The sequence below is a fragment of the Aythya fuligula genome, chromosome 1 (assembly GCF_009819795.1).
Source record: "Aythya fuligula isolate bAytFul2 chromosome 1, bAytFul2.pri, whole genome shotgun sequence".
NCBI lineage: Eukaryota > Metazoa > Chordata > Aves > Anseriformes > Anatidae > Aythya > Aythya fuligula.
The window spans coordinates 70,958,591-70,986,435 of record NC_045559.1 but is presented as its reverse complement, the minus strand read 5'-3'; the positions used below and the strand labels follow the sequence as shown (position 1 = coordinate 70,986,435).

The window sequence follows — 27,845 nt, the reverse complement described above, 5'->3', positions numbered from 1 at the left end:
GAAAGTATTCTGTGTTAATTACAATATCATTTCCCTGGGGAAATAAATGGGATAACTAGTCTGGTTCAATTAAGCAGTCTACATGCCAAAGTGACCTTAATAATTTGGTGCCAACTTTGAGGGGGAAATATTTTGACTCTCCCAGGACTATACAAAAGCATTGATGCTATAGCACAGAACAATATTTAAAGCAGCCTAATGAGAAAGTGTGGGATAAAACAACAAATAGAAGAAAGCAAACTAATAGCTGATTAGCTCAGTACTTCAAGTGCTTCAGTACTGACGGCTTAATTTAGTTTCAGTAAGCATGACTTCTTCTTGGACTTTTATTCAAAAAACTTCCTATACCTCTCACCATCATGGATCAGCCTGTGACAGCAAATACAGCCAGAATTATGTTTTAGTAATGTCTCAGAGTTTAGGCATTCTGTGATTTACTATGACCAATTATAAGTCTGAAAGTAAAGGACTAATGTTAATACAAAATTCTATTTTGCAAACATGGGATCCCTTTCTTTGTCCTTAATATTGCCCTCTGTACACACCTGTCACATTCCCAACACACGAGAAGTTAACTCAAAGTTTGATTTTTGGTTTACTTCCCAGTTCGGATGCTATTTGCTAATTATGCCACTTTGTGACAGCACATGTCAGGGAAATTTTTTAGTCTTCATTTTTATCACTCATAAAAATTGATGAGGGGATCCTTGTTTTATTTTTATTTCAAACACAGTTCGAATGAATACCATACCTAAATAGTTCAGTCATGTCACCTCTCTCAAACTAACTTAAACAATTTGTTTTTAACTTGTATGATTCTTCAGTTGTAAAGGTCCAACAGTTATTGTTTGCATGGGTCTCACAATCCCAGAATGGCAGAGGTTGGAAGGGACCTCTGAAGATCATCTAGTCCAACCCCCCTGCCAAGCAGGATAACCTAGAGTACATTGCACAGGAGAATTTTTTAACCCAATTGCAGAAAATGCTATGTTATTAACAACTCATTTTTGGTGTTCACAATTCTGACTACATCTACACTCCACAAAACCCAAAGTGAATAACTAGACTCACTGAGAAGAGAGATAGCAGACAGATTTCTGTCACTCCATCAGCCACCACATTTAAACATCTCCTTTCAACCCTTTTTTTTCCTTTGGTTAGTCTAGAGCCTAGACCTGGTTTACAAAGCCTGTGACTTCTAATATGTCTCACATGCAATAGTTATGTGAGTTAATGAACAGGTAAGACCTATTTTCATTTTCTGACCCAAAACATGGCTTTTACCCACTCAAAGTGTTTGACAAAACATCTGTCGTCCACAAAGCCACCTGACCCTTGGCACTCCACTCTGCTTTCTGCCAAAAAGCTTTATTTTTTCAAGCTTCTTCTTTATATGAAAATGTACACATTAGATATAAATTATTTGCATGAGAGAATACTGCTAGTATAGTGAACATATATGCCTTTTGTAGGTAGAACCAGTTCTACCTCTCTCTTGAATCTTGTAAACCATATTTGTCAATCCACTCTTAACTATCACAAGAATCTTACGGCAACTTTATAGCCAACACAGAATAACTGGAAATATCTTTCATCTCTACCTTCAATGAAATGTCAGTCCAGTAAATTCGATTATCTGTCACATCAAAATCTAGAGCAGAAGCTTCCTTAACTCCGGTGAGTGGAATAGCGACATTGTTGTTGTTCGTTTCTAAAGAGATCCGTCTGATATCTGCTCTCCGAGAAAACAGCAGGAAAGCCTCTGGGACAATGCAGGTCTTCATATCATTGATGAGCTCCAAGCCTATCGGGCAAGCGCAGCGAAGGCCTTGTGGTCTGTACAGACAGAGATGGCTGCAACCGCCGTTATCCTCTGCACATGGGTTTGTACCTAAGCACGCAACAAAAGCAAAAGCAATCATTACAAACTGACTTCATTTGGAAGATGAAGTCATTTCTCACATCTATCAACAAATATGAGGCCTTTAAGAAATACATACAATTTTTCACCTTTTGTTCTCTGAATTAATTCATTCTTGTTTCCTCTAGTTCTTTGGAAGGATGTTGCTCTATATGGCTGGAAAGCCTGCACTTCTTTCCCTGATCCCATAAAACAAACCCAGCAACAGGGGATGGGATCTAGACTCCAACAACTGTAGGTGATCCTGATTAACAACACAAGTGCTGAAGGGAGGGGAAGTAGGGAAGTATATAAGAAAGCAAACAAAATTTCTGACACCTTTCACAGTACACTGATCCAGTTACGTACTGCAATTGTGTTCCCAGAGATGGAAAATTTTGAGATTATTTTCTTGTAGGTCCCCTTATGGTACCTAAAGTGGGTCTACAAGAAAGCTGGAAAGGGACTTTTTTTTTTTTTTTTTTTACAAGGGCACGTAGTGGTAGGCCAATGGGTAATGGTTTTAAAGTGGAAGACGGTAGATTTAGATATAAGGAAGAAATTCCTCACTCAGAGGGTGGTGAGGCACGAGAACAGTTTGCCCAGAGAAACTGTGGGTGCGCCATCCCTGGAGATGTTCAAGGCAAGGTTGAATGAGGCTCTGGGCAACTTGTTCCCATGGTGTCTTAGCCCATGGAAGAGGGGCTAGAACTAGGTAGTCTTTAAGGTCCCTTCTAATCAAAGCCATTATACAATTTTCACATCCATTTAATGGCCTCTTTTCTCCAGGATGCTGGTAAAACAGCTCTTCACAATACTAAGATGTGTACTTGCACATGCTGGAAATCCACCCACCACTACCAAGCTCAATTAGCCATACAGCTGGAAAGAGGGCTGTTTTTAAAACACATGTGCCTTTGGGCACGTTAATGTGGTAGTAGCAATGCAAAGATACATGTCAACTACATTTAACTAATTCCCTGGGGTACAATCCAGACATGGCAGCAAGAAACTGCAAGCCCTACACACAAAGCAGGATATTCAGGGAATGTGATGATCTTGGTGATGCCACAGCTCTGCTGCTACCAGTATTTTGGAAGCCAATTTAAAGCTAGATCCTGCATATTTATTCCACAGACACCACAGGACAGAAGTACTTCTAGTTATTGTTAAAGATGATTTTGCAGTATTCATATGAAAAGCAGTGAACAGACTAACAGGCTCATTCTTAGCTTTTGCAAACCAACGTTCAGATCGCAGGATGAAAATCTGCTACAGCTGCAGTTTCATAACCAGCTAGGCTAATCTAATAGCTGGCTGTTAAAAAGAGAAGTCCTCATTTTCCTCGATTCTTCTTCTCTTCTTATTGGATCCAGGATAGTCTTGAACCTATGAGATACTCCAGTTACCGAAGCAGTAGAAAATTACCTATTTTGGGGGTGGCTTGTTTGTTTTCCATCTTGTTATTCTGCCAAGTTAGAGAACTGAAGGACCTCACAAAATACCTACCCCATGCCATTGAACTGCAATCATTAGGTGAAAAACTGGATTCTGCCCATTTCTAAAAATCTGACCTGGTATAAAGTGATACCTCTAGAAGAGCATTGCTGAAATTTCTTATTTTATTTTACCGGCCTTATTTGCATTCTCACTCACCAATTATCTGGCGGACATTTGTAGCTTTGAGGCCCATTAGATCAGGCAGTTGATCTATGATGATCTCTCTTTCTGCTGTTCGTTTTTGTACACGTTCAATACTGCGTCTTTGCCAGTCTGTCCAATAAACATAGTCTCCCAGCAGCGTGAATCCAAAGATATGAGGCAGCTTGTCCTCCACCAGAACTCTTCTCCCAGTTCCATCAGCATTCATGACCTATGGATACACATGAACACAAACATTTCCATATATACAGAATAATTCTGTTGCTATTTATCAGTGATTAATTACCTGCTCCACATTTAGACCACAAACTCAAAAATAATCTCCGACCCACTGAAGTGCTATCAATGTTACACAGCAACCTAATGAAACAAGACTATTTTAACAGGTAGTTATTTTAAAAGCCATGGAGGATCCCTTATGCATAGCCTTACATATTAAGGCTATTCTCATAAGCAGATCATAATGTGAAATAATAACACAACACTCCTTATATTTGCTTTACAAACTATATTATGTGTGCCTGTTACACATTGTTTCTCTTTTATTTCTGACTTACCTCTCTTGGCTCAGTTTTAAATGGGAGATGCTGTGTTTTACACAAATGAAGACAAGCTTACAATGTTAGGGAGTCCTAGCTCAGCATGTTGTAGTCCACAGTCCCTCCCCAAATGAGCTTAGTCCAGGTTACAGATAGCAATAAGAGGAGGCCCCACAAATTCTGGGAGCCAAATAGGAAGATCTATAGAATCATACTTCCAAATCTAAACAAAGAACCAGTTTTACATTCTCCACAATCAAGTTCAGTGTTTTTTTGCGCTAGAAGGAACACTAACACTCTGTAAATAATTGCACGCCTTTGATCAAAACACTTGAATTCACTGTGTCATTTTCCTGTATTGCTAGGAAGAAGTAATACCTAACTTCCTCAAAGAGGCACCAAAAGGATTAATTAAACATAGGTATGCATGTTTAAGTGATCAAGTACCTTATGAATGCCAAGTATTATTATAAAAAATGCCATATTGAAGTGGAGAGTTATATTTTGAGAAGCTTAAAAATGATTCGGCACTGCAGTTTTATAGGATTACGAAGCAGGATATATAGAGAAGTTCCTTCTGAAGTATTTCTACTTGTTCTAATTTTATAGGAAACATTTTAGCAGTCATGCATACTACCCTTCCAAAAAAAAAAAAAAAAAAAAAAAAAGGAAAAAAAAAAATCTCCTTATTGTAAGAACTTCCCAAAGCAATGTGATTCACAAAATTCAAACCAAATATTCAAAGTAGCACACTAATCCCTGAAACATTAATACACCCTTCCCACATCCCAAGGATGTTCCAACTTAAGAACTGAAAAGGGGTGACTTACTATACTGCTGTTTTCAGATCTCTCTCTTACCCTTACCTTAGTGGAATTGGATAGTCATAGACAAGTCTGTGTGATTACTCATTCTTCCCATGGCTCAAATACAAAGATTTGAACAATAACAACCTTCAGGATCAATTGGATTAATAACTTGGCTAGATGGATGATGTTTTGCTGCCAGAAGAATTTCCTAGCATATGAGAAATGAAAAGGCTAGCTTGGAGAGCGCCCCTTACCTTTGCCTATCAGAGAGCAGATGGGGAGTGAGGAAAGGAATAGAGAAACAGAAATGGAACCCATACCTTTCTCTGCACATGGCATAATGCGCAGATTAATAAAATAAACTATTTTAAAGTTTACTTAAAAAGTGGAAGAAAATGTTATAATCTTCAGAATAATTAAATTCTACCTTAAATCTGTGTTCTGTCAAACTTGTAAATGCTATTATATTTACTCTCAGTATGTTAGAATGAGAATCAAATCTTTACAAGCACAGTTCCTACAGAAATATGAAAGAGGCTTTGCATGCTTGTTGGTTTGTAGGAATAAGCTCCATGTTTTAAACAGCTTATAATTACTCTGTGGAATTGGCTTACCAAAAAATCTTCGGTCTAGTAGTATATACAGCAAGCTTCTACACATGCACTAATGCACATGCTTCACAAAAAATAAGACGACCATTACCTGGTGAAACTTTTTTTTCCTGTGTTCTCACTAAGATACTTTTGAGAGTCAAGCACAGTACTTGGCAGCTTCACTTTGTACTAGGGTGCATTTACCATCCTAAAGCTGCAACTTGTCCTTTACACTGATAACCAATTCCAAACACAGCTTTTCCTATCACAGATTGTTTAGCTGGGCTCAGAGCCCAGCATAATTGCCTAATTTCTGGACTTCCTTTTGAAAACAAGCTCTGCTCTTCCATTTATTCTATTTCAGAAATTGTCAGCATCTGCTGGCTCTCTCTCATTTCCTAGCAGCATGCCTCCTGTGTTCTGTTTTGATAAATGAGGTTGCTAAACAACAGAGTAATGGTTAACTTTAGAACGAGGGACCCACATTTAACATCCATAAGGTAAACCATGAGTTACAATGCGTTACCCCACTACCTCTTTAAGAAACCATCACTACCACCAAGAAAACTGTTGATCCCCTTTGCCTACCACCCCCTCTCCAACCACGACACACCTCTTAAATTTCTAGGATGACTTGTTTCCCCCTCCCCTTTAAACTACTGAGACAAGCCATTTGCTTGCAACTAATTAATATATGGCAATTAGTGCTTGCTAAGCAAACCAACCAGCTATGTGGAACTGATGGATGTTGCAAAGCTGACTGAAAACACAGTAATAACCAGCAAAATATCACTACCACGAAGCGCTATCTTAAGCTACTACACTTTTTGCCTTGTACTTATAAAAAGAATAAACTTCTGTATTTAGGGAGTGCTTAACTACCAGCTAAAAGAATTAGCTGGAAGGCATACAGTGTAAGGTGAACTTTCTCTGGTAAACTTTAAATAAGCTTCTGAAACTCAGGAAAAGAGATGGGAGGACTTGAATATTAACTATCTGCTTATATTAAATTTGTGCTTTGCCACATACAGGTTATTTTGAAAGCCAGCTTTATGCCAGCTAGACCAAACAGACACTTATGTGAAAATACTTACACATACCTGCTGCCCTTCTGTCACTGCAATCTTACCTGATATCACACATCTGTGTGATATTATTTAATATCAACATCTGTTCACTAGCAGCTGGGTACCATCATAGGAATTTTTTTTCATGGCACCATGCTGTCTACACTCTCTTTGGCTGTATTTTAGGAGAATTGAATAGAATTTCTTCAATAGGCTACAGTATCAAACAGTCTGGTGTAAGGCGGATGGAAAGTGACAAGGGATATAGGGATGACACATAAAACATATATAATAAATGACACAAATAAAAAGACACAATCAGTAATCAATGCACTCCAAAGAAGTTTAGCACAATCTTCCTATGGACTGAAAATCAGGTGACAATCGAGTCCCAGCTGATACCGCTTTATGTATTCATTCCCTTTCTCTGGCCCAGATGGATCAGCTGACCACAGTGAAGCATAGCACCACTAAATCCCCCTGTGAGAAACCCACCTTCTACTGTGAGGCAGTGCTTCCAGTGGTTTATGCTGCTGTAACCACAATGTGGTGTGGGTTTCACATTCTGAATACTGCAAACCACAGTGAGAATATAGACTACATAGACTACAACAGGAAACAGATGTGGCATAACCACAAACACTACCTTTACTGAAAGAGTGAGAAGTTGCACAAAAAAAAAAAAAAAAATTAAACGAAGTACAAAAATTAAACAGCCTCAGAGAAATGTCAAACAGCCTGCTTGTAGGATAAGAGTTTTGTTTATCCTAGAACAATAATGAATAAAAACCTATGGCCTCAAAAATGCAACATATTCAAATAGATGAACTGGTGATGAAAATGTGTTCATATTTTAAGATGCTGTATTTAACAGTCTACACTAACGATAAAAAATCTTTGAAGCATTGTTTCTATATTAAAGCTACAGACTGGATTGCAAAGTGATATTTTCTAAGGGTCTTTCTTGCTGCCAGATACCCTGGATTCAATTCACTCTTGAATGCTAGTAGTAACTGTGACAAATAGACTAATGCAGTGAATTTACCTTTCTAATAAGTTTGAATGTTTGGTAATTTACATATGTTATTTGATTGGTTTAAGTCTAGATCTCAATCATTACACCTGCCTCATTTGTGAAAATAATATTCAGCTCTGGTTAGAGCTAATGTGGGAGCCCTGGCAAAGCTGCACAGGGCTCCAAACAGGACCAGCAGCCTGTGCTCAGGGCTAGCAGACCAAGGCCAGTTGTAGGGGAGGCTAGGCAGAGGCACACCAGCGCATATCCACAGTACTGAGGGGATGCTAAAAACAGAAACTGTCTGCTCCTGTTACAGAATCACAGAATCACAGAATTTCTAGGTTGGAAGAGACCTCAAGATCATCGAGTCCAACCTCTGACCTAACACTAACAGTCCCCACTAAACCATATCCCTAAGCTCTACATCTAAACGTCTTTTGAAGACCTCCAGGGATGGTGACTCCACCACTTCCCTGGGCAGCCTGTTCCAATGCCTAACAACCCTTTCAGTAAAGAAGTTCTTCCTAACAACTAACCTAAAACTCCCCTGGCGCAACTTAAGCCCATTCCCCCTCGTCCTGTCACCAGGCACGTGGGAGAACAGACCAACCCCCACCTCACTACAGCCTCCCTTGAGGTACCTATAGAGAGTGATTAAGTTGCCCCTGAGCCTCCTCTTCTCCAGGCTAAACAAGCCCAGCTCCCTCAGCCGCTCCTCGTAGGACTTGTTCTCCAGGCCCCTCACCAGCTTCGTCGCCCTTCTCTGCACCCGCTCAAGCACCTCCATGTCCTTCTTGTAGCGAGAGGCCCAAAACTGAATACAGTACTCGAGGTGCGGCCTCACCAGAGCTGAGTACAGGGGGACGATCACCTCCCTAGCCCTGCTGGCCACACTGTTTCTGATATAAGCCAGGATGCCGTTGGCCTTCTTGGCCACCTGAGCACACTGCTGGCTCATATTCAGCCGACTATCCACCATCACTCCCAGGTCCTTCTCTGCCTGGCAGCTCTCCAACCATTCCTCTCCCAGCCTGTAGCTCTGCTTGGGGTTATTGCGCCCCAGGTGCAGGACCCGGCACTTGGCCTTGTTGAACTTCATGCAGTTGACCTCAGCCCATCGGTCCAGCCTATCCAGGTCCTCCTGCAGAGCCTTCCTACCCTCGAGCAGATCGACACACGCACCTAACTTCGTGTCATCTGCGAACTTACTGAGGGTGCACTCGATGCCCTCATCCAGATCATCAATGAAGATATTAAAGAGGACCGGCCCCAGCACCGAGCCCTGGGGGACGCCACTAGTGACTGGCCTCCAACTGGACTTGGCTCCATTCACCACAACTCTTTGGGTCCGGCTACCCAGCCAGTTTCTAACCCAACGAAGCGTGCGCCAGTCCAAGCCAAGAGCAGCCAGTTTCTTGAGGAGAATGCTGTGGGAAACGGTGTCAAAAGCCTTGCTAAAGTCAAGGTAGACCACATCCACAGCCTTTCCCTCGTCCACCAAGCACGTCACTTTGTCACAGAAGGAGATCAGGTTCGTCAAGCAGGATCTGCCTTTCATAAACCCATGCTGACTGGGCCTGATCGCCTGCTTGCCCTGCAAGTGCTGCGTGATGACTCTCAGGAGGATCTGCTCCATGAGCTTTCCTGGCACTGAGGTCAAACTGACAGGCCTGTAGTTTCCTGGGTCTGCCCTCCGGCCCTTCTTGTAGATGGGCGTCACATTTGCTAGCCACCAGTCAACTGGGACCTCCCCCGATTGCCAGGACTGCTGATAAATGATGGATAGTGGCTTGGCCAGCTCCTCTGCCAGTTCCCTCAGTACCCTTGGGTGGATCCCATCCGGCCCCATCGACTTGTGCACATCTAAGTGCCATAGCAGGTCACCAACCAGTTCTTCATGGATAGTGAGGGCCACATCCTGCTCCCCATCCCCTTCCACCAGTTAGGCCATACTTAGACCAACATCAAGCACAAGAGCCCATGTCTACAAGGTGCTACACAGCTTCAGTATCGACAGCTCCAGAAGGAGAAGACAGCATGCAGGCACTAGGAAAAGCACACTTTCCAATACAAATTTGGGAGACAATTATACAAAGCTGATAGGATTGACGCATAATTAACCCAGTTCCATAAGCAGGGTGAGAATGTGCAAACTGTTGTCTTTCACCTTAATTCATGAGTACAGTTTAATTTTAGGTGTACTTATAAATAATCAGGAAGCATTTAAATACCATGCATACTATGCGCTCTCTCAGGATGTTTTGAATAGAAGAAGCCAATAATCAAAAAACAATTTACAAACAATGACTGGTACCACTGTATCTTCAAAAAATTAAAGATCACTTACAAGAATATAGAGTTAACCTTACGGCACTAAAAAAAAAAAAAAAACAAAAACAAATAAAGGAAGCCATTTGGCACAGACTTATGCAAAGGAAATATCGGGGGGGGGGGGGGGATAAAGGGGAAAGGGGGAAGATGGACAACTCTTCCTGAGTAGACATTAAAATCTCAAGTCACTTTAACAGCAAGTTGGGTTTCTTGCAATAGTTTGGAAGAGCAGAAACAGATGAGAAAGCATTACCACCTCCACAATTTCAGCATTGCTCTTGTTAATGCATTCTAGGAACAGAAATAATTGAAAAGCAATGAGGTGAAAAAGTCAGTTTTTAGTGAGTTGACCATTAACACTACTGTTCTGCATAAGATGTTTGCAAAAAAGTGTTACTCTAAGACAGCTATGAGATACCAAATTCAATACATATATATATATATAAATATATATATAAATATATATATATATATATATATATATATATATATATATATATATATTTTTTCTAAATAACACAGAAGATCTTGAGCAAGGCCTGAATTATACCTAAAATAGTTAAGAAATATTCAAGGTTTAAGCTTAGTTATTTCAGCCTATATTATGCAATGATAAATACTTACATGTACTGTTTCTTTGATGAAACTCATTGACTCAGTTCATGACACTGCTAATCAAGGATGTGACTATTCATCTTCCACCTAAATGTATGTGAATCTTACTATATCAGAGAAGTGAAAAACAACACTAACTCATTAAATCTATTTGATTAAGGAAAAAAGAAAAGTGGGACAGCATCTCTCAAAAACAACTTTGAAAGATAGCTAGAATGCCTTCTGAACATCACATTAACATTTTTTTCAGTCTGATTTAGTGAACTATGTATTTCCATCTTGCTTTTTTAAGCAACATGATCAGACCAGACCAGAATGATTTTACTGTTGTGGCTGCAGTAATATCACACAATTAAAACATAGACCTGCTATAAAGCAGCACCTCAAAAAGAGGAAAAATTAGACATCTTGTCTAAATTTCTAATTTTATTAGTCTTCCCATTAAAAAAAAAAAAAAAAAGACACGATCAACTATATACCCCATTTGGCTGAGCAGTCAAAACTTCAAACTTATTTTAAGGAAATCATTCTGTTAATGCCATTAACTTACTGGCAACAGCATTTTCCCCCTATTCCAAAGAGGCAAGAAGCATTGCAGATACAAAATGGAAAGATGTCTCTTCACTGAAGTAAAATTCTGAGAAATAAACAGAAAGGATACCTGGAGCCCTTTATATTTGCTTCAGAAACAGAGTGCCTCCGGCCAACTCTACAATTTCTTACTACAAATTGTTCTATAATATCCATTACCAATTTTTAATTTAACAGTTCCCAACACCCTCTATTTCTTTTTGAGCTCTAATTATTTTTCCAAAGAATTCAAAATATTATTTTCCCTGAGCATGGATAATATTCCTAATAGGACTGTAGTGAAGATAAATATGCAGAAACAGAAGAGATTAATTTCATAAATAGACCTTTCTATCATACTACAGACACTGTACAAGCCCATTTCTTTCATAATAGGACAACTTTCCTAGCTCCCTGATCAATTGACGCCAACAACAGAATTATTTTCTCGATAGTGGAATCTAATTTTAGGAAAAGAAAAAAAAAAAGTTGAGTTTTCAATAAAAATGTTGGAAGTCAGGTGAAGTGATAAGAAGACAAAGAAAAGAGTTTACATTTATTACCACTGTGACAATCAACTATGACACCTTGTAGGAAATCTCATGCAATACAAAAAAAAATCCTGCATTTATGAAGAGCAGGCTAAGACAAAAAATGAGCTGAAATGAACAGGATGAGAAGAGATTTTCATAGGTAAATGAAGATGCTTGGCTATGGAAATTATTTTTTTTTATAAATACACAAGGTGGAGCAGCAATGGTCTGAGGGTATTCTGTTATGTGGGCATAGGCTAAAAGAGAATAAGAGAATATGGGTACAAACAGAGGATCAAAAGTAGGCTAATTACTGCAATTTTGCAGCTTACCATTTGTAAGCTAAGTCTGATGAGTAATTATATTCATACTTCACAAGAACGCTATATTCATACTTCACAGGAAGCAAAGTAAGCTAGCTGAAACCAACATGAACCTCCATGGTGGTTTTGGGAGACAATTTTAAAAATTTTAAGTTTGGCAACACAACTTCTAATGCTCTTGAACATGGGCAAAAGCCCCTGTTCTCTCCTCTGCATTCCCAAGGGACTTAGTTCCAGTACCATCCCCTAAGGAACTTCTTATTTTTACCAAGCTCTCTGCTGAACTTGGTGCTTGCCAGACTCCTCTATGAGTAACTAACTCCTCCATGAGTAACTATACTTGATTTTTTTTTCGTTTGATTGTTTTTGTAGAGGAAAAAGAAAAGGGTGTTTTCTGCTGTTTTACCAAGTCCAACTGGTTCATAGAACAGTCCAATGAGTGACTAAGCCAGCACAAACTAGGAAGGACCCTGGGATGCTTTCCACTTTTGATGGTAGTAAGCTGTTAAATTGATTCAACAGTTCTTTTAGCAAAATCACTTAAATTCCTAGTTTCTGCATGCCCAAAAGCTTGTAATTCCAACATATGTATTTACCAGGCTAACAGAAAGTATTAACTTTTCCATAGTCCCTTTTTTTTCACATTAGACCTTGGCAAAGTTGCGTTATGGACAGTATCAGGGAAAAATAGATTAGGACTACAAGATCCTGGTGCCAAATAAACAGCAACAAAACTGTGTAAAGCAAGCTGAATGATTATTAAGAAGGATCACAAGGACCATCCCAGTGTTTTTTTTTTGGTGCAGCAATGTGACTAAGCTTGGAGGGGAGAGAAGCCAGAATATTGCAGGGTAAGGGAAAATGGTAGACTGACAAATCATCACCCAGCTGAATCAGAAATGCAAAAGCTAGCTCAATATCTATTCACATCACTCCCCAGCTTGCCTTCAAATATTGTTTTTAAGTGTGTTGGGCTCTCAGTGAGTTCAGATAATGTCTCTAGTTATTTTAGTTCAAGGAATTGTTGTGTTTTCCCTTAGGTAACCAACACTGACTGCTGGTAGAGGCTTATTACTCTCTAGATGAGAAAATAGTGTCAACTAAAATGCAATTTCTTAACTCCTAGGAAGCATGTATGACACATTAGTGAAATCCAAAGGTTGTAGTTCAATCAGTTCCACACCAGTCCACTGGGAGCCATGACGTTTACGGAGCTATTATTAGCAAAACAGGACTGCTCATCTGTAACCAAAGGTTGTAGAAGCACCTCAGTTTTCACATTGAAAAGTTTAAGTCAAGTTGTTCAAATGTAAGCAACAACCAAGTCTGAGAAAGGTACACTTTTACTATTAACGATAATGTGCAAGAAGGTAGTAGAAGCCAGCATGACTTCTAGGATCAAACATAACTCAAGAGTGGACATCTGAATCTGACGTAGCCACTCCAGGCTCTTAAAAAATAGGTCCTTTTATAATAGGACTCATCCATGTTTTCTATATCATCACATTATTTTTAAGGCAGTAATTTCACTGGTTAGAAAAATACCATGCTTGGTACCCAGATCAACTTGGACACGAGTTCTGGCTCTGTCTACCCAAAATCCTTCCTGCTGTGTCCTCTGTCTGCTGTGAGGTGCTGGGAACCTCTCATCTGTTCCCTAAAGAACAGTCTGCTGTTCACAGCAGATCCATGGGGACTTCTCTAAGAACTCATCAACCAAAGTGTTTTGTAATGGCTGCCTCAATAATCACTTTGCAAATTTCAGTTTTTTTCAAATATACTCAGTTTATGAAAGGCAATACAAACTTGACTTTTTAATGTTCCTGAATCTAAACTGGCATGAATATTTTAAATGCATTTTTTTAAACTTTCATATTAAAACACTTTGAACAGCTGCAAAAAGTATAATTCTAAGTGACAATTGTGTAGTACCATGCTCAAAAGCCAAATATATATATACACATTTTTTTTTAATTTTTTAAACAAACTTACAGTGTCCGAAAGCCTTGGTTGGACATTTACAGTCCAAGGGTAAGAGGCTACTCAAATTATTGTATCCCAGTCTTCAACAGTCAGGAGACTACCTGTACGTGATCTGTAGCTGTTATTTGTTTACTTTGTATTATAGTTTTCCTAGCTTGAACTGCATCCTGAAATTTGGTTCTTCCCTAAGTTAATTCAGAAGTTCAGAAGAAACCTCCCAAGTGAAAAATATGCAAAATATAAAGTTTTTGTAGTTGTTGTTGTTTTAAATAAAATTGTAGGTTTTTGAAAGATGTATTAGAGTAACAATTTCTTAATGCAGGCCTAGCAGGTATTAAGAAATAGTGGAAATTCCCTGACAAAGTAAGCTTTAAACTTCTGAAACATGGATGTTGGAGGGAGATCTTCCCATACCCCCTACAGCACATACTTGGTGTTCTTTGCTGAATGAAGTTCTCATGTGCCACAACCATCCAAACCAGGTGGGCAATGCATTGTGGCCAGAATTAAGAAGCAAAGCAACTTCAAGTATTTGCTTCAGCTTAATGCAAGTTCACAAAAGCAGATGTGTTCAACAGCTTGGAATTCAATAGTTTCTGCCTCTCAATATTCAAACCTCTGTTTCAATATGGGGTGGATGGGGTAGGATTAATAATCAGGCTTGCAGGACATCAGCATTTCACAATACAAAGATATAGAACATGAAAAAATTTATCAGTCGGAAAATAAATGGTGAATGTTTAGAAAAAAAAATTTCCTTATTAGGGTGGTGGTAAAATTGAGGGAGCTGTCATCGGAGGAAAATGTAGCCCTGCAATTTCAGGATTAGAATGTGAATTAGAGCATTCTCTAGATGCCAAGCTATTAGCTCCTGGGTCAAAGACAAAAAGGTCTTCTCTGTTCAAGATTTTTGTGCTCAAAAAAAGTCTTAGTGGCATCCGCTTTCTGTTGTCTGACAAAGCTGGGTTCTGAAAGCTTGTGTGTACTTACGCTGAAAAACAGCAGGATATAAGACTTTCCACATTAATCACGAGGATTAAGAGATAGTAATGCTAGGCATGGCTAATAAATTTGGGAATGCAGAAACACTTTAAGTTAGAGCTGCATTCAGAAACCACTTTATAATGGTTGCATCTGTATAGGAGGCAGAGAATTCTGTCTTTAAACTCACCACTAGTAGGTGTAAGCGGATGACATCTCTGGCTCTGAGAATGAAGAACAGGAAAGAAGATGAATAAAGAAAAATGAAGCATAGGCAGAAAAATTGTGAGAAATCAGCTATATCATTATTATTTCCTCTTAATCCATACAACCACACAGACACACAGCCATTTATAATTGCTTTATCAATATGAGGTTTTGCTGACCATTTTATATCCAACCTATGCCTTAAAACAGGTAGTGTACGTGCTCAGAACACAAATATTCACTTGAGCAGGAAAACATAAGACCAATTCAACAGAGCAGATCATACATTTTTAACCTCATAGCACGACAGGAAAATGCTTTAAACCTGCAGCAAGTCAATGAGAAATCTTCCCTACTGGTAAGCACAATAGCAGCCATCCATTTCAATAGAAGTTTATCAGCAGTGAAACCTGACCGAGATAAATGACGAAGCTGTTGAGCCACAGCCTGCTTCTGCCTGCTGCAGGCTGCCAGATAAAATGGGAACAAAAGCTCCCTGCTGTACCCCCTACCAGTCTCCATTAACCCCTGCTGATGCTTTATTATCGTCTGGGGGCTCCAGAACAGCATAGCATGAATCAGTGCATAAAAAATAAATAATAAAAGCTCATACGTGGCACAAACAAATGAGGAACACAGCTTGCAAGAAACGTTAATTTTAGTAATGCTGCAATTAAATCATGGTTCTGAAAAATCCTACATACCGGAGAAAAAAATAAAAAAAAAGACTGTTTAAAATCATGTATGAAACTGTACTTAAGCACAATAGATTTGGTATACAAACATGTTTCTCCTGCTTCTCCCCCCCAGTCCTCATCCCAAATACATACAGACACATACAAGCAAAGCAAGGACCAGGCATATACTCAGATATCTGCATGTTCAGTCCCAAGTCTCGTATTTTGATCCTGTCACAAACATCCTCATTGTTGCACCTCCTCCACTGTACTTTCCCCAAATGTAAGTTTAAAACATTTACTGAAGGTCAAAGCATCTTCTACTAAACAGCTATAAAAAGAGGATGGGAAGGGCAGGGAAAGTGTTACAAATCTCCTCAGGATTCATGGTTGCCATAGGAGAGAAAGGCAGTGGGAGGAAAAAGGAAGACTTGAAATGTTAGTAATATTTTAGATATTACAGATTTAGATTATGTCATTATAATCTGAGATTTCTGTAGCCTACCATAACACTGTCAATCTGGTATAAAAGAATACAAAGACCACACAAGATCATGGGGAAAATTCACTAAGATTCACCAATAAAGAGACTTACCACTATATTTGCATTACTTAGCATATTTGAGAAAAAACAACATACTTAAGTAGGACCAAACCATTCTCTCAGATGAACATCTCTTCATCCTAGAAAGCCTTTCCATGCTTTTATAATTACAGCAGCTGTAATAAACTTGCACTCCTATCTATCACTATCAGAGGTCATCAATTTTCAGCCCATTTCTATCCTTCTGAAGTGTGGTAAGCAAGCAGCAATATTATGTCAAAGGAAGAATATGAGTTTTTTCTCAGGGTAATACAACAAACTAACAAAATAAAGACTCTCCAAAGCTTCAACAAATAGAAAAATGACCTCAACACAGGAACACAGAGAGGCTGGATGGGGTCAACCCAAAGGTCCACCCATCCTGGTATCTTGTCTCAGGGAATAAAAAACATATACCTACAGAACAGCTTAAGAAAATAACCAACTCAAAATTCTCAAAAGGAGTCTTTGATTCTCCAACAATTTACAGTTCAGTGAATTGTGGTTCAGAAAGCAGATTTATTTATTAGTAAATTTCAGTGGAATTCCCATCCACAGACATATATATCCTAGTCTTCCCAATACCACAAGTAAGCTTTAAAAATCCACAAGTGTTTCCACAACTTACCACACAGTCTGAAGAACCACCTGCTTTTATTTGTTTTGTACCTAACACCTGTCTGTATCAATTCCAAATGCTTCTGTCGAAAAAGGCTGAGTCCTAGACACCTTCTACATACTTCTTTTGATTTTATAGACCTCTGTCACATCCCTCTAAATTGACACATTCTGCAAGTAAAGTGATTAAAAAAAAAACAGAAACCTAAAATCCAGAAATGGCAAACAAAAGCTGCAATATTTCTTCTCTTGCTTTAAAGGTTTTAGCCAGGCTTTTTCAAGATTTTCTGCACAATAAGATGTTAATGCCCTGGTTTTGTCTGAGGTAGTTAGTTATCTTCACTGTAGCTGTACAGTGTTAGATTTAGGATGAAAATAGTGGTGATATCACACTGACGTTTTTAGTTCATAGAATCCTAGAATATCCCAAGTTGGAACAGACCCATGAGGATCATGGATTCTAACTCCTGGCTCCACACAGGAGCACCCAAAAATCTGACCCTATGTCTGAGAGCATTTTCCAAATGCTTCTTGAACTCCAGCAGGCTCGGGGGTGTGACCACTGCTCTGGAGAGCCTGTCCCAGTGCCCTCCCTCCGTTCAGCCTCCTCTGCTCCGGGCTGAACAAGCCAAGTGTCTAGCTGTTGCAGAGCAGTGCTTACACAGAGTCAAGGACTTTTCTACTTCTTGTGCTGCCTGCAAGGAGGCTGGGGGTGCACCAAGAGCTGGGAGGGAACAGAGCTAGGACAGCTGACTCCAACTGGCTAAATGGATACCCCATACCATACGGCGTCACGCTCAGCTCTGAAAAGGTGGGGAGTTGGCCAGTGGGGCTGCCACTGCTCAGGGACTGTCTGGGCAAGGTTTGGCTGGTGGTGAGAAACTGTGTTGTGCACCAATTCTTTAAATTTTTTTCCTTCTCTTATTCAACTGTCTTTATCTCAACCCATGAGTTCTTGCACTTCTACCTTTTTCAATTCTCTCCCACCAACGCACTAAGGGGCAGGGAGAAAAGTGAGCAAACATCTGTGTTGTGCCTGCTGGATTAAGCCACAGCAGTTAACAAATTGTATAATCATAACTCAAACACTTGTATCCTCACAGGAAAAAATAACTAGTAATTCTGAAACCTGAAGATCATAAATATTCTGCAGATGTCCTGCATAGATACTACATGAAAACCTGGGACAAATTCATTCTGCTGGCTTACATTGGTTTAAAAACAATGAAATGGAAATTGTCGCAGTTTTGGAAATTATGCCAGATCATATATCTTCTGACCTGCCACACACATTGTTGGCATAAACATATTGTATTTCTAGCCAGTTTGACGGAACTGAAGCAGTAAGCTCATGCCTGATCTAGATGAAAATTTCTACCACAAACTGATCCAGCACTGAGCAGAATCATTACCAGTGAATATGGAACCATGCTCTGAGTAACCCTGAAACAGGTGAAAAAAATCTGTGTTTTAGCAAGCATGAGTCTGAAAAATGCCTGACTTTTCTTTTGCAAAATACATTCATGTCCAAGGCAGTATCACGGCTGAAGTGCTCAATTTGTTATAAGTAAACCTTTAAGCATAGCTTAATCTCTTTAACTCTCTTTTCTCAGTGCTTGTAAAAATTTGGGTGAATTACAGAATTATGGACTATAAATTTTGTTTTCAGGACAAAAAAATAAATGCTCCCACAGGCTCTCCCAAAGAATGCTTCGAAGCAAATCACCTTGCTGGAGCGGAGTTGTTTTGAATCTGAAGGAGAAAAAACAGTTATGTGACCTTCTAAGACACGACTATGACTTCCAATTGATGTATTTGAAATTATTAATAAATAAAACAATGTCTAAGGCTAGAGGAAATACTGTGTCTAACATGGTAAACACTAAAAGATATTTGTAATGTTAAAGATTCACTAAGGAAGGTTGCAATTTAATGAGGAAGGTAAACCTACCAGGATATAGCAAAACTAGGCATTGTTACTATGTGCCAGACACTAGCCAACTCTCCTGTTTCCAGACAGAAATATGTCTTTTGATAACAAACTGAACAAATACTAAACCTTATTTTCTCAAAGCCTGACAGAGATAATAAATGTCAAATATGTTCCATAGATGCTATATATAACGAAATAAACACAAGATTTTCAGTATTGAAGAGGAAAAACAACATTTTTGTTTTCAAATAAGTTTCAGAAGAACATAGCAGAAAGAAAGCAAAATCTATCCCCTTGTTGGAACCCTAATAAAACAAAGGAGATGCAAAGTATAGGTTTTGGGGAGTACAGGTAATTATATGTAAAATTGAATTTATTTCTTTAAAATATGTTCTACTTGCAACTAAGCTGAACAACATGAAGAATAATAGATAAATTTGTTTAATCTGCAAACATTACTCCCAATAAGTTTTCCTGACCTGAGAATCAACTTCTTTAGCAAAACCTTATCATACATTCTTAAAAAGAGGGATCTACTATATGGATATTATTTCTATTTTACAGATAGAAAAATCAAAGAAGACTAAGCAAGTAGCTTGCCTAAAGCCAGAAAGAAAACTGAATTGTTTCTTAAAGCAGAAATCAATGATTATTCCATTGCCCTTTTGAACTACATCGGAATTTAAACACTTAGAAAATGTTCTGTAACTCCAGGCAGTTAAAAATGCAGGTGCATTTACAAACCTCTATTTTGTCTGTTTTGGCATCTCCCCAGTATATTTTGCTTTCTTCATAATCCAGTGCCAGTCCATTTGGCCAGCCAAGTGAGGTGTTAACCAGCACAATCCTGTCTGAGCCATCTAATGCTGCCCTCTCGATCTTTGGGATTTCTCCCCAGTCAGTCCAGTACATGTACCTGCAATGGAAATAAAATCTTATTCAACCAGAACTTTAAATATTCACATAGCTTCTTCTGGACTACCACTCCCCAAAACCACACAGCACACAGAAAAGTCAGTTTTTGTATCAAATATGTTTCCTTACTTAAATAACGATGCTCAGCACATAGAAAGTAGTATTGACATGTAAACACACCAATCCTTTACATAAAACTACTGTATCAATCTATTGAGCAAGACTACATAACAAATGCTATTAGCTAGAATAAACGAAGTCCACACAGTCCCCAAAAAAGTTTTAAATAAGAGAATAAAACCTAAAGACATAGAAGCTAAATAGTTGGAAGAGAGCATTAGAGCATTTGCCTGAAAGCATTAACTTTCAAAGGAGCACAGTATTTTCATTTTGAAGACTAATAAGTTTTTCATTGCATTCCACTATCTACATGCAGGTACACAGAGATATATATCTTCTTTGTATGACTGATATTTAAAAAACGCTTGTGAACAGTCCTCACCCAACCATAGGATCCAGCACAATAGCTCTGGGTTCTTCCAGGTCTTCTGATATCAAGATTTTTCTCATGGTCCCATTAAGCCTTGTAACTTCAATACGGTCTGTGCCAGTGTCAGTCCAATACAGATTTCGAGCAACCCAGTCCACAGCAATGCCATCAGGATGAGCAATCTGTGCTGTGACAACAAACTGGCTACCTGACCCATCGATAAATGAGCGGCGAATGGCCCTAACTTCATCGTCAGTCCAATAGATGTACCCTTCCAGAGGATCAAAATCAATGGCGATGGCATGACGGATGTCCTCCAGTGGCAAAACAATGTCAGTAAAATCTGGGGTGTCTAATGAAATCCGTCTCAAATCTGTCCGGCGGGCTAGAAGCAGCAATTCAGTGGCACCTATATGCATAAGGGAAAAACAAAACCATCTTACAAACACTAGGCAATGGTGAACCTGATTTTCTACCATTTGGTGCAAGCTAGTCTAGCTACCTTGATTTCACAGGGCCTAGCCAAACTGATGGGCACCAGCAGAGAATTCCATTCAAAAGGCTTCAAAAATGAGGTTATTCTTCTGCAGAAGTAATCAGATGTATTTATAGAGAAAATTCAATGGTGATTTCCTTGTCCAAAATGTATCATGTTGGACCTGTTTTCTATCCACATAATTCCCTCCAAGCATACTGAAATAGTTACGCAGTGAATATGCTACAAGTTTTTGCAAATAACAGATAGTCTGCAGCCTCTTAGATGAAAATGATTTACTATTTGCTGTTGTTGGTATAGGGGACAACTGTGACAAACAAGCTGTACATTTCAACAACACCCTTAGAGGGGGGAAATGTAATGCCACATGTACATCTCCTTTGAGAAACTCCTATTTGAGGAATCAGGTTTGGGAACTGATTGCTGCCTTGTGACAATAAAAAGCAGGAGGGCTTTCAGCTTTCCCCAGACTTGTTGAGAACAAGCTTACCTGAACATATGAAGATAAATAACAGTGCATCTTGTGCTTTAGCTCAACATGACTCCATATCAAAGCCTTGCTGGCTTTTAGGTCAAAAGTCAGAATCCTAATAAACAGCTAAGATCAGCTTGTGCTGCAGATGATACTTTCACACAGGACAACACAAGCTGATTAGAGGTACACGTGCTGGGCACCTGATCAATGATGAACTTACTGTCTATTCTAACTCATTCTTGTTTCATTTTCTGTTCTATCTCACAGTGTAATGAAGGATAAACAACCACCACACCCCATTCCAATTAAATTGTCTTATCAGTTTGGAGTCTCAGGGAGATAAGAGCAGCTCAGGCCTCAGGGAAGCCTGAACTAAGGTAAAAAAATGTGTGCATCCTAAATGCAGGGAAAGTATGTTGCGGTATGTTGTGACAGTTCTCCTCAAACAGTGAAGGGAAAGGTTTGGCATGGGCTGATGTAGGTTCAAGGACAGAGGAAAAAAGCAAGGCTGGGTGTGCGTGAGGGGGGAGGTTTAAGAAAAATGTAAAAACAATGCAGTGAAAGAGAGCCATCACCTAGCCACGTGCTTTTCATGCTTCTATGTCTTGATTTTACAAAGGTATAAATAAGGGCTAGAAGACTAAAAGAGCAGCTACTAGAAGAAATAGGTAGCTGATTAAAAAATATCTAGTGTCTGGTGCCATTTTTTTATTTTTTTTTTTAAAGTGTCAGTAATTGTGGTTGGTGCTAGATGAAACCTCACTGCATGCCAAACTTTGGACAGATGCCAAAGCAGCCGTGTCTTCATTTACAGCAAGGTTTACACATTAAAAACATCTAAAACACTTTCACAGTGCTGCTAGAAACAGTTATTTTCAACAACTGAAGATGAGATTATTACTACAAGCGTTCCTGCTTGGTAGTCCAAAATGGATTAAGATCAGCTTTATGATCCTCTGTCCTGAAATGCCTTGTGTTCAGAAACACATGTACACACTACTCAATTGTTCTCCTAATGAATAACTCTTATACAATAACTAATATCAGGAAGAGGGAACCTGTAACTACATGTCTAAGCATCCACCAAAATAATTTAAAGCATGTGGCAGAGTAAATAGAAAACAGGCGTGTTAATAAGATTTTCATAATTACGGAAGCTTGTCATAGCAGTCTACATGTACATCTGTATTTGTTACTACTAAGTGTATCAAACAAAGCAGTAATAAGATCCAAGCCTTCAGCTGCATTATGGTCATGAGGTATTAATACATAACCAAGCACAGCTATTCAGGTTCAAGTAAGAAATCTCTAGCAGTTCCTTACCAACTTAATTGTCACTTAACCAACTTCCCTTTTAAACAAAATTGTAATAGTCATAATAATAAACAATTATACCCTTTTGCATTATCTAATAAAATTAAGGTTGAGTAAACACAGTAAACTCAGATTTCCAAACAGTTAGAAAGCTAAACATAGTCTATCATATATAAAGAGTGCAAGGCATAACTTAAAAATAATTTTTGTGCTTTATCTGAAGTTGACAGTCATTTTGGAGAACCACTGCCAATTTCCCAGAAGGACTGGCTTGAGTACAACTATGCCTTTGCAGAAGCTCACCCTTAAAATTGACTAGCTGACCTTCCAATTGTTCTTGAAGAGAAGCCATTTCAACAGCTTCAGTATCCTGCTTTCAGGTCGCAACACTTTTGTTTGGTCCAACAACTGACTGTGTCTAAGCCTTAATTCAGCGTCAGGAAATCACTGCCTTTCAGCCAACCCATGTTGCACGTGGTGTCCCCGAGCTATGAATTTCATGGTCTGTATCTAACATTCCCCCACCCCAACCAAACAATAAAAAGTTTAAAGCTTCCTTTAAAGCTATTACCCACCCATTTGCAAACTGACACCTTAGCTGCTTAGTTAGATCACCAGCCATTCCGCACAGTAAAGGCAAACTGAGCAGCAGAGAAACCTCTCATTTCAAGGTAGGCTGCAGAAAAATTGCTTGAAATGTCTCTAGGCTTGCCCTGATGATACTTTAAAAAAAGGCAAATGAAAAAACTGGGCGCATTTATAGCATGATCACCTTACCACCTGTTAGCACAGTCAAGGAAAATGTCATCTGAGAACTAAAACAAACTGTTCGAATTTGTGGCAAACAGCAGTTTCAAAACGTTTGGGCTGGCTGGGCACTGATCACAACCCAGTCAGAGAACTACTCAAGGCACTCAAATATGCAAGGACATGGCAGAATCAGTCGGTTTTGTTGACATCTATTCTAAAGCCCAGCTACGATACAAAAGCTAAAACATGACAGCAGGATCTCCAGATATTTTCATTCTGCCTCTTCAAGAAAATCTTGCCTTTCATGATGAGGATGATGGAGAACATCACAAATACAGAATCAAATTTTCAAAAAAGCAGAAAAAAAAAAAAAAAAAAAAAAAAAAAAAAGGTTGCATGCAAACCTTTTTGTTGTTGTTGTTGATTTATCAGCACTTATTGGAGATTGGAATCAGCCACAAACACACCACCTCAAACCTCAACTGGCTCAAATGTACTTCCAAAAGGTGCGCCAAGGCTGCAACCAGCACTCTGATTTCAGCATGCACATGCAGACCTGAGGTACTTTTCCTCTGGACACCTTGTACTGCACATACAAAAAAAAAAAAAAAAAAAAACAAAAAGGATGAAGCCTTCCAGACAAACACTCTGGGGACTTGAAGCAGAATTTGCTGCCTACACTGCTCTCTTTTCTGTAACATATACTGGAGATCTGTATATACTGCACCCAACAAAAGCATGCCTGTAGACTGAAGTGCAAGTTGAACTCCGTGCTGGGTTTGAGGGCACAGACCACCTGGTGTGCCGTGGCGTGTGCTCACAGCATTCAAACCACCATGTGCAAAGTTCCCTGCAAGCACAGTAAGCTACCTTGCATAAGACCATACCACATTTAAAATCAGGCCTTTCTGCTTAACCCCTTGCTGATCTGCCATACAATCAATCCTAAGTGATCTTAGCAACCCATAACTTTATAAAAACAAACAAACAACAACAAAAAATAACCAACCAAAAAAAAAAAATCTGAAACAACCTTGATGAACTATTCCAATTCGGTACCAAGATTCTTTTTAGAAGTGCCTCAAGTCAGGGGGTATTCAGAATAGTTAGCAATTTTTCTAAAACCAAGTCCCTTACTTAAGGCATCTAAATACGAACATAAAAGCTTTACTCCAGACTCATATTTTTGAGAACTTAAGCCTACTTTTATTAAGCACTTTGAAAGCCGGGATTACAAACTCACAGATGGTGCATTACATTAGTCCTAGAACTAGTACTTCCCTCAAAAAGTCGCTATTAAAAATCAAAATAATTTACATCTGTGTGCTAGCTGAAGTCAAGGGAAGGGGAAGAGAAGAGGAAACAGAGCAAGTATACAGACACATGCAGTAACATAGCTTTTAAGTCTGATGTCTAACGTCCTGCCAACCTTTACAATTTATTACATCTTTCCAGTGATATAAGGACTTGGTCGTTTGTGAGTTATTGGACTTTAAAACCATCAGTGGTTGCTGAGGCTAGTGATGCTACACAAACACATGTACAGAAACCCATACATAAGAACTGCTAAACCTAGGACACACATAATAATTTCTCTGTACTTGATAAATCAAAATTATTAATAAATCCCCAATACAGTTATCACACGTTTGACTAATAAAAATTTATTTCCTATATGTCTTGTCCCAGTTGCAAAGTCATTATTGAGAGAGAGCTCCTTATACAATACAAACAAGTAGATTTTTCAAATAGATGACAAAAAAAAAAAATCACTACAAAGGCAAAAGAACACATCTGAAATTAATCCTTTTTTTTTTCCCTCTATTTTAAAAGAAATAAAAGAGCTAGCATATTAAATTAACATCTTGATCTGCACAGTGAAATCAGGAAATCGGCTATGTTCCAAGTTATGACAAACTTGGAAGAGTAACCTATTTTTTTTTTTAATAAAAATGACTATTGAACAGGTCATTTAAATGTAGTACCATCAACCCCAGAAGAACAGTGGTGCCCATAATACTGAAAAAGAGAAATCCCAAGTATGTCCTTGTCGTGGTTTAACCTGGCCGGCAGCTAAAACCACACAGCCGTTCGCTCACTCTCCCCCCTCCCTGAAACCAGGACAGTCCTACAAGACGGGAAGTGGACAGGAAGGTGCCGGTCTGCATTCCCTGGTCACCGCTGACAGGATGCAAGGGAATGGCACAAAGCTGTACCAGGGAAGGGTCAGACTGGGCATTAGGAAACATTTCTTGACTGTGAGGGTGGTCAAACCCCAGAACAAACTTTCTAGTGAGGTAGTTGATGCCCTATGCCTGTCAGTGCTCAAGAGACATTTGGACAATGCCCTCAGTAATTTGCTTTAACTTTTAGTTAGCCTTGAAGTGGTCAGGCCGTTGGACTTGGTCATTTTTCTAGGTCCTTTCCAACTGAACTGCTTTATTCTACAAAAATGTGGGTACATAGGTAAAAGCACCCTGCGTGCTCGGACCGGACTCTATTCTGTGGACATTGCTTACAGAAGAAGAGTTGGCCGTGAAAACTGGTTATTCTGTCTTTCCTTGAGGGATTTAAAAAAAAACAAATAAACAAACAAAAAACTTTCACGTAGAAAATGGGGCAGCTAAGTGTAAGCTGCAAGCCCACATCTCAGTTAAATGACTGTTTTGGTTCATAAGGAGCTAAGACATGAACAATCAAGTCAGTATTATCAGTTATTAGGAAAATAGCTGATTTTATTCCAAACTATCACCCTTTTGTGAAACACGATAGAAAAGTGTTTATAAATGGAAGGTAAGGAATTATTGTTCAGATCTCTCACAAAAAAAAAAAAAGTAAGGTGTAATGAAAAAAAAAAAAAAACAAACCTACAAGAAACCAACACGGTGAGGAAAGAGGAGGGAGGAAAAGATTTCCTATAAACCAAGATTATTCAAAAACGCTGGGTTGTCATGGAAACTGCTCAGGGAGGGTCAGCCAGCCTCACCTTTGGCTGCAAGGATCATCTGTCAATGCCAAACCACTGCAAACACCACAAACACACACTCAATATTCACCCATCAAAATCTTGCAGATCCCAGACAGTGCTCTCCATCAACGCAGCATGAAATAAAGTTCTCTCCTCAAAGAGGCTCCTTTCAGCATTAAACAATTCATTTTTGGAACTAGCCTGATTTTAGCCTACCGCTTGAAGACAAAACTGTCTTATTTGAGAACCTGCCTGTGCCTCATTTTTCACCTTTGTGTACCTGTAAGCCATTCCCCTTTCTCCCTCGAAGTCCTAACATTCTAATTCTAAACTGAGATCCAGTCACTCAGTGCTTCAGTCTGTTTCAGCACAACAGATATATACTGAAGTGATCTGAGGTGAAATTTTTCAGTTCTCATGGTTCAGCCCCACTTTCACAGCATTTGTAGTAAACAGGCAAATACAAAGGAAAAAAAACAACCCAAGAAACCATAACCACCTCTCCCTCCACCACCCAATCACCCCTCCACAGAGACAAAAAAAAGGGAAAATAAATTTCCTTCACTAATATTACTACACAGCCTAAGAAAGGAAGTTGACACAAACACAGATTTATATCTTGAAATCCTCTCTGTGGCTATGCTGGCTCTGTTTGCCATTCTCTCCTCTCTTCCCCAAATCAGTAATTGCAGACTTCACAAGTATGAGAAGAAATTACAGTGAAACATTGACTTGAAGAGCTCTGGCAAGTTGTAGGTCACTCACAAAAGCCCTAAGTCTACCACTTCACCTCTCTTCAGTGAAAGGAGTGAAAAAAGTCAACAATATTTAATCATTTGGGGTCATGCATAGCTTTATATGCTGAAACACAGTAAGCAGCTGGCTTCCAGGGCTGCCTCTGGCCCTTTAACTCCTCCTAGAAATTAGCTCTGTGCAGGATCAGCAAAGTTGAATGAAACCAATGGATGTGATGCATAGCTGGAGCAGCTTCCTTCACCTGCATGTGAGCTATTTTTTCTCACTCCAGTATGTAGTGGTACACGACACTCACTGAGCTAAGCGTGGACTCAATTTTCTCTCGCTTCCCCACCCATTTTCCTTCTTAAAAATAGACAGGCAGAGTTATTTGGAAAAACACAATAGCAGAATGGTTGTAAAAAATGCAACACTGTATTGACATGTATATGATAAATGTTAACGTATAATGCTTTTAGCTTTCTGACAGACAACATGCTGTAGTACCTCAGTGAACTGGTTAACAAAATTTCTGATAAAATGGGAGCTGTGTTTTGTGAGCCAGCTATACTTTATGGCTGAATGGGAACACACAATTTGGCTTCTCATGTGTTCAGGGAGTGGAAGAAAAGAGCAAGAGCTCTGTGTTCTGAGACATAAGGAACAGCTAAGAAAGGAAGCCAGTGATTTTGAATATCTCTGCACGAGAAGTTCGAGTTCTTTTGTAAGGTTTTTATTTTTTTTTAAATACCTTTCCTCT

General features: G+C 39.1%; 1 protein-coding gene across 1 annotated transcript in view; it reads right to left on the bottom strand.

The window, feature by feature from the left end:
- LRP6 (LDL receptor related protein 6) overlaps window positions 1-27,845 on the bottom strand; it is a 125,035-nt gene that overhangs the window by 29,231 nt on the left and 67,959 nt on the right. The window contains 4 exon segments of the mRNA XM_032191628.1: window positions 1,602-1,891; window positions 3,557-3,773; window positions 19,687-19,858; window positions 20,360-20,756. Of these exon segments, the coding sequence (XP_032047519.1) occupies window positions 1,602-1,891; window positions 3,557-3,773; window positions 19,687-19,858; window positions 20,360-20,756 (1,076 nt within the window).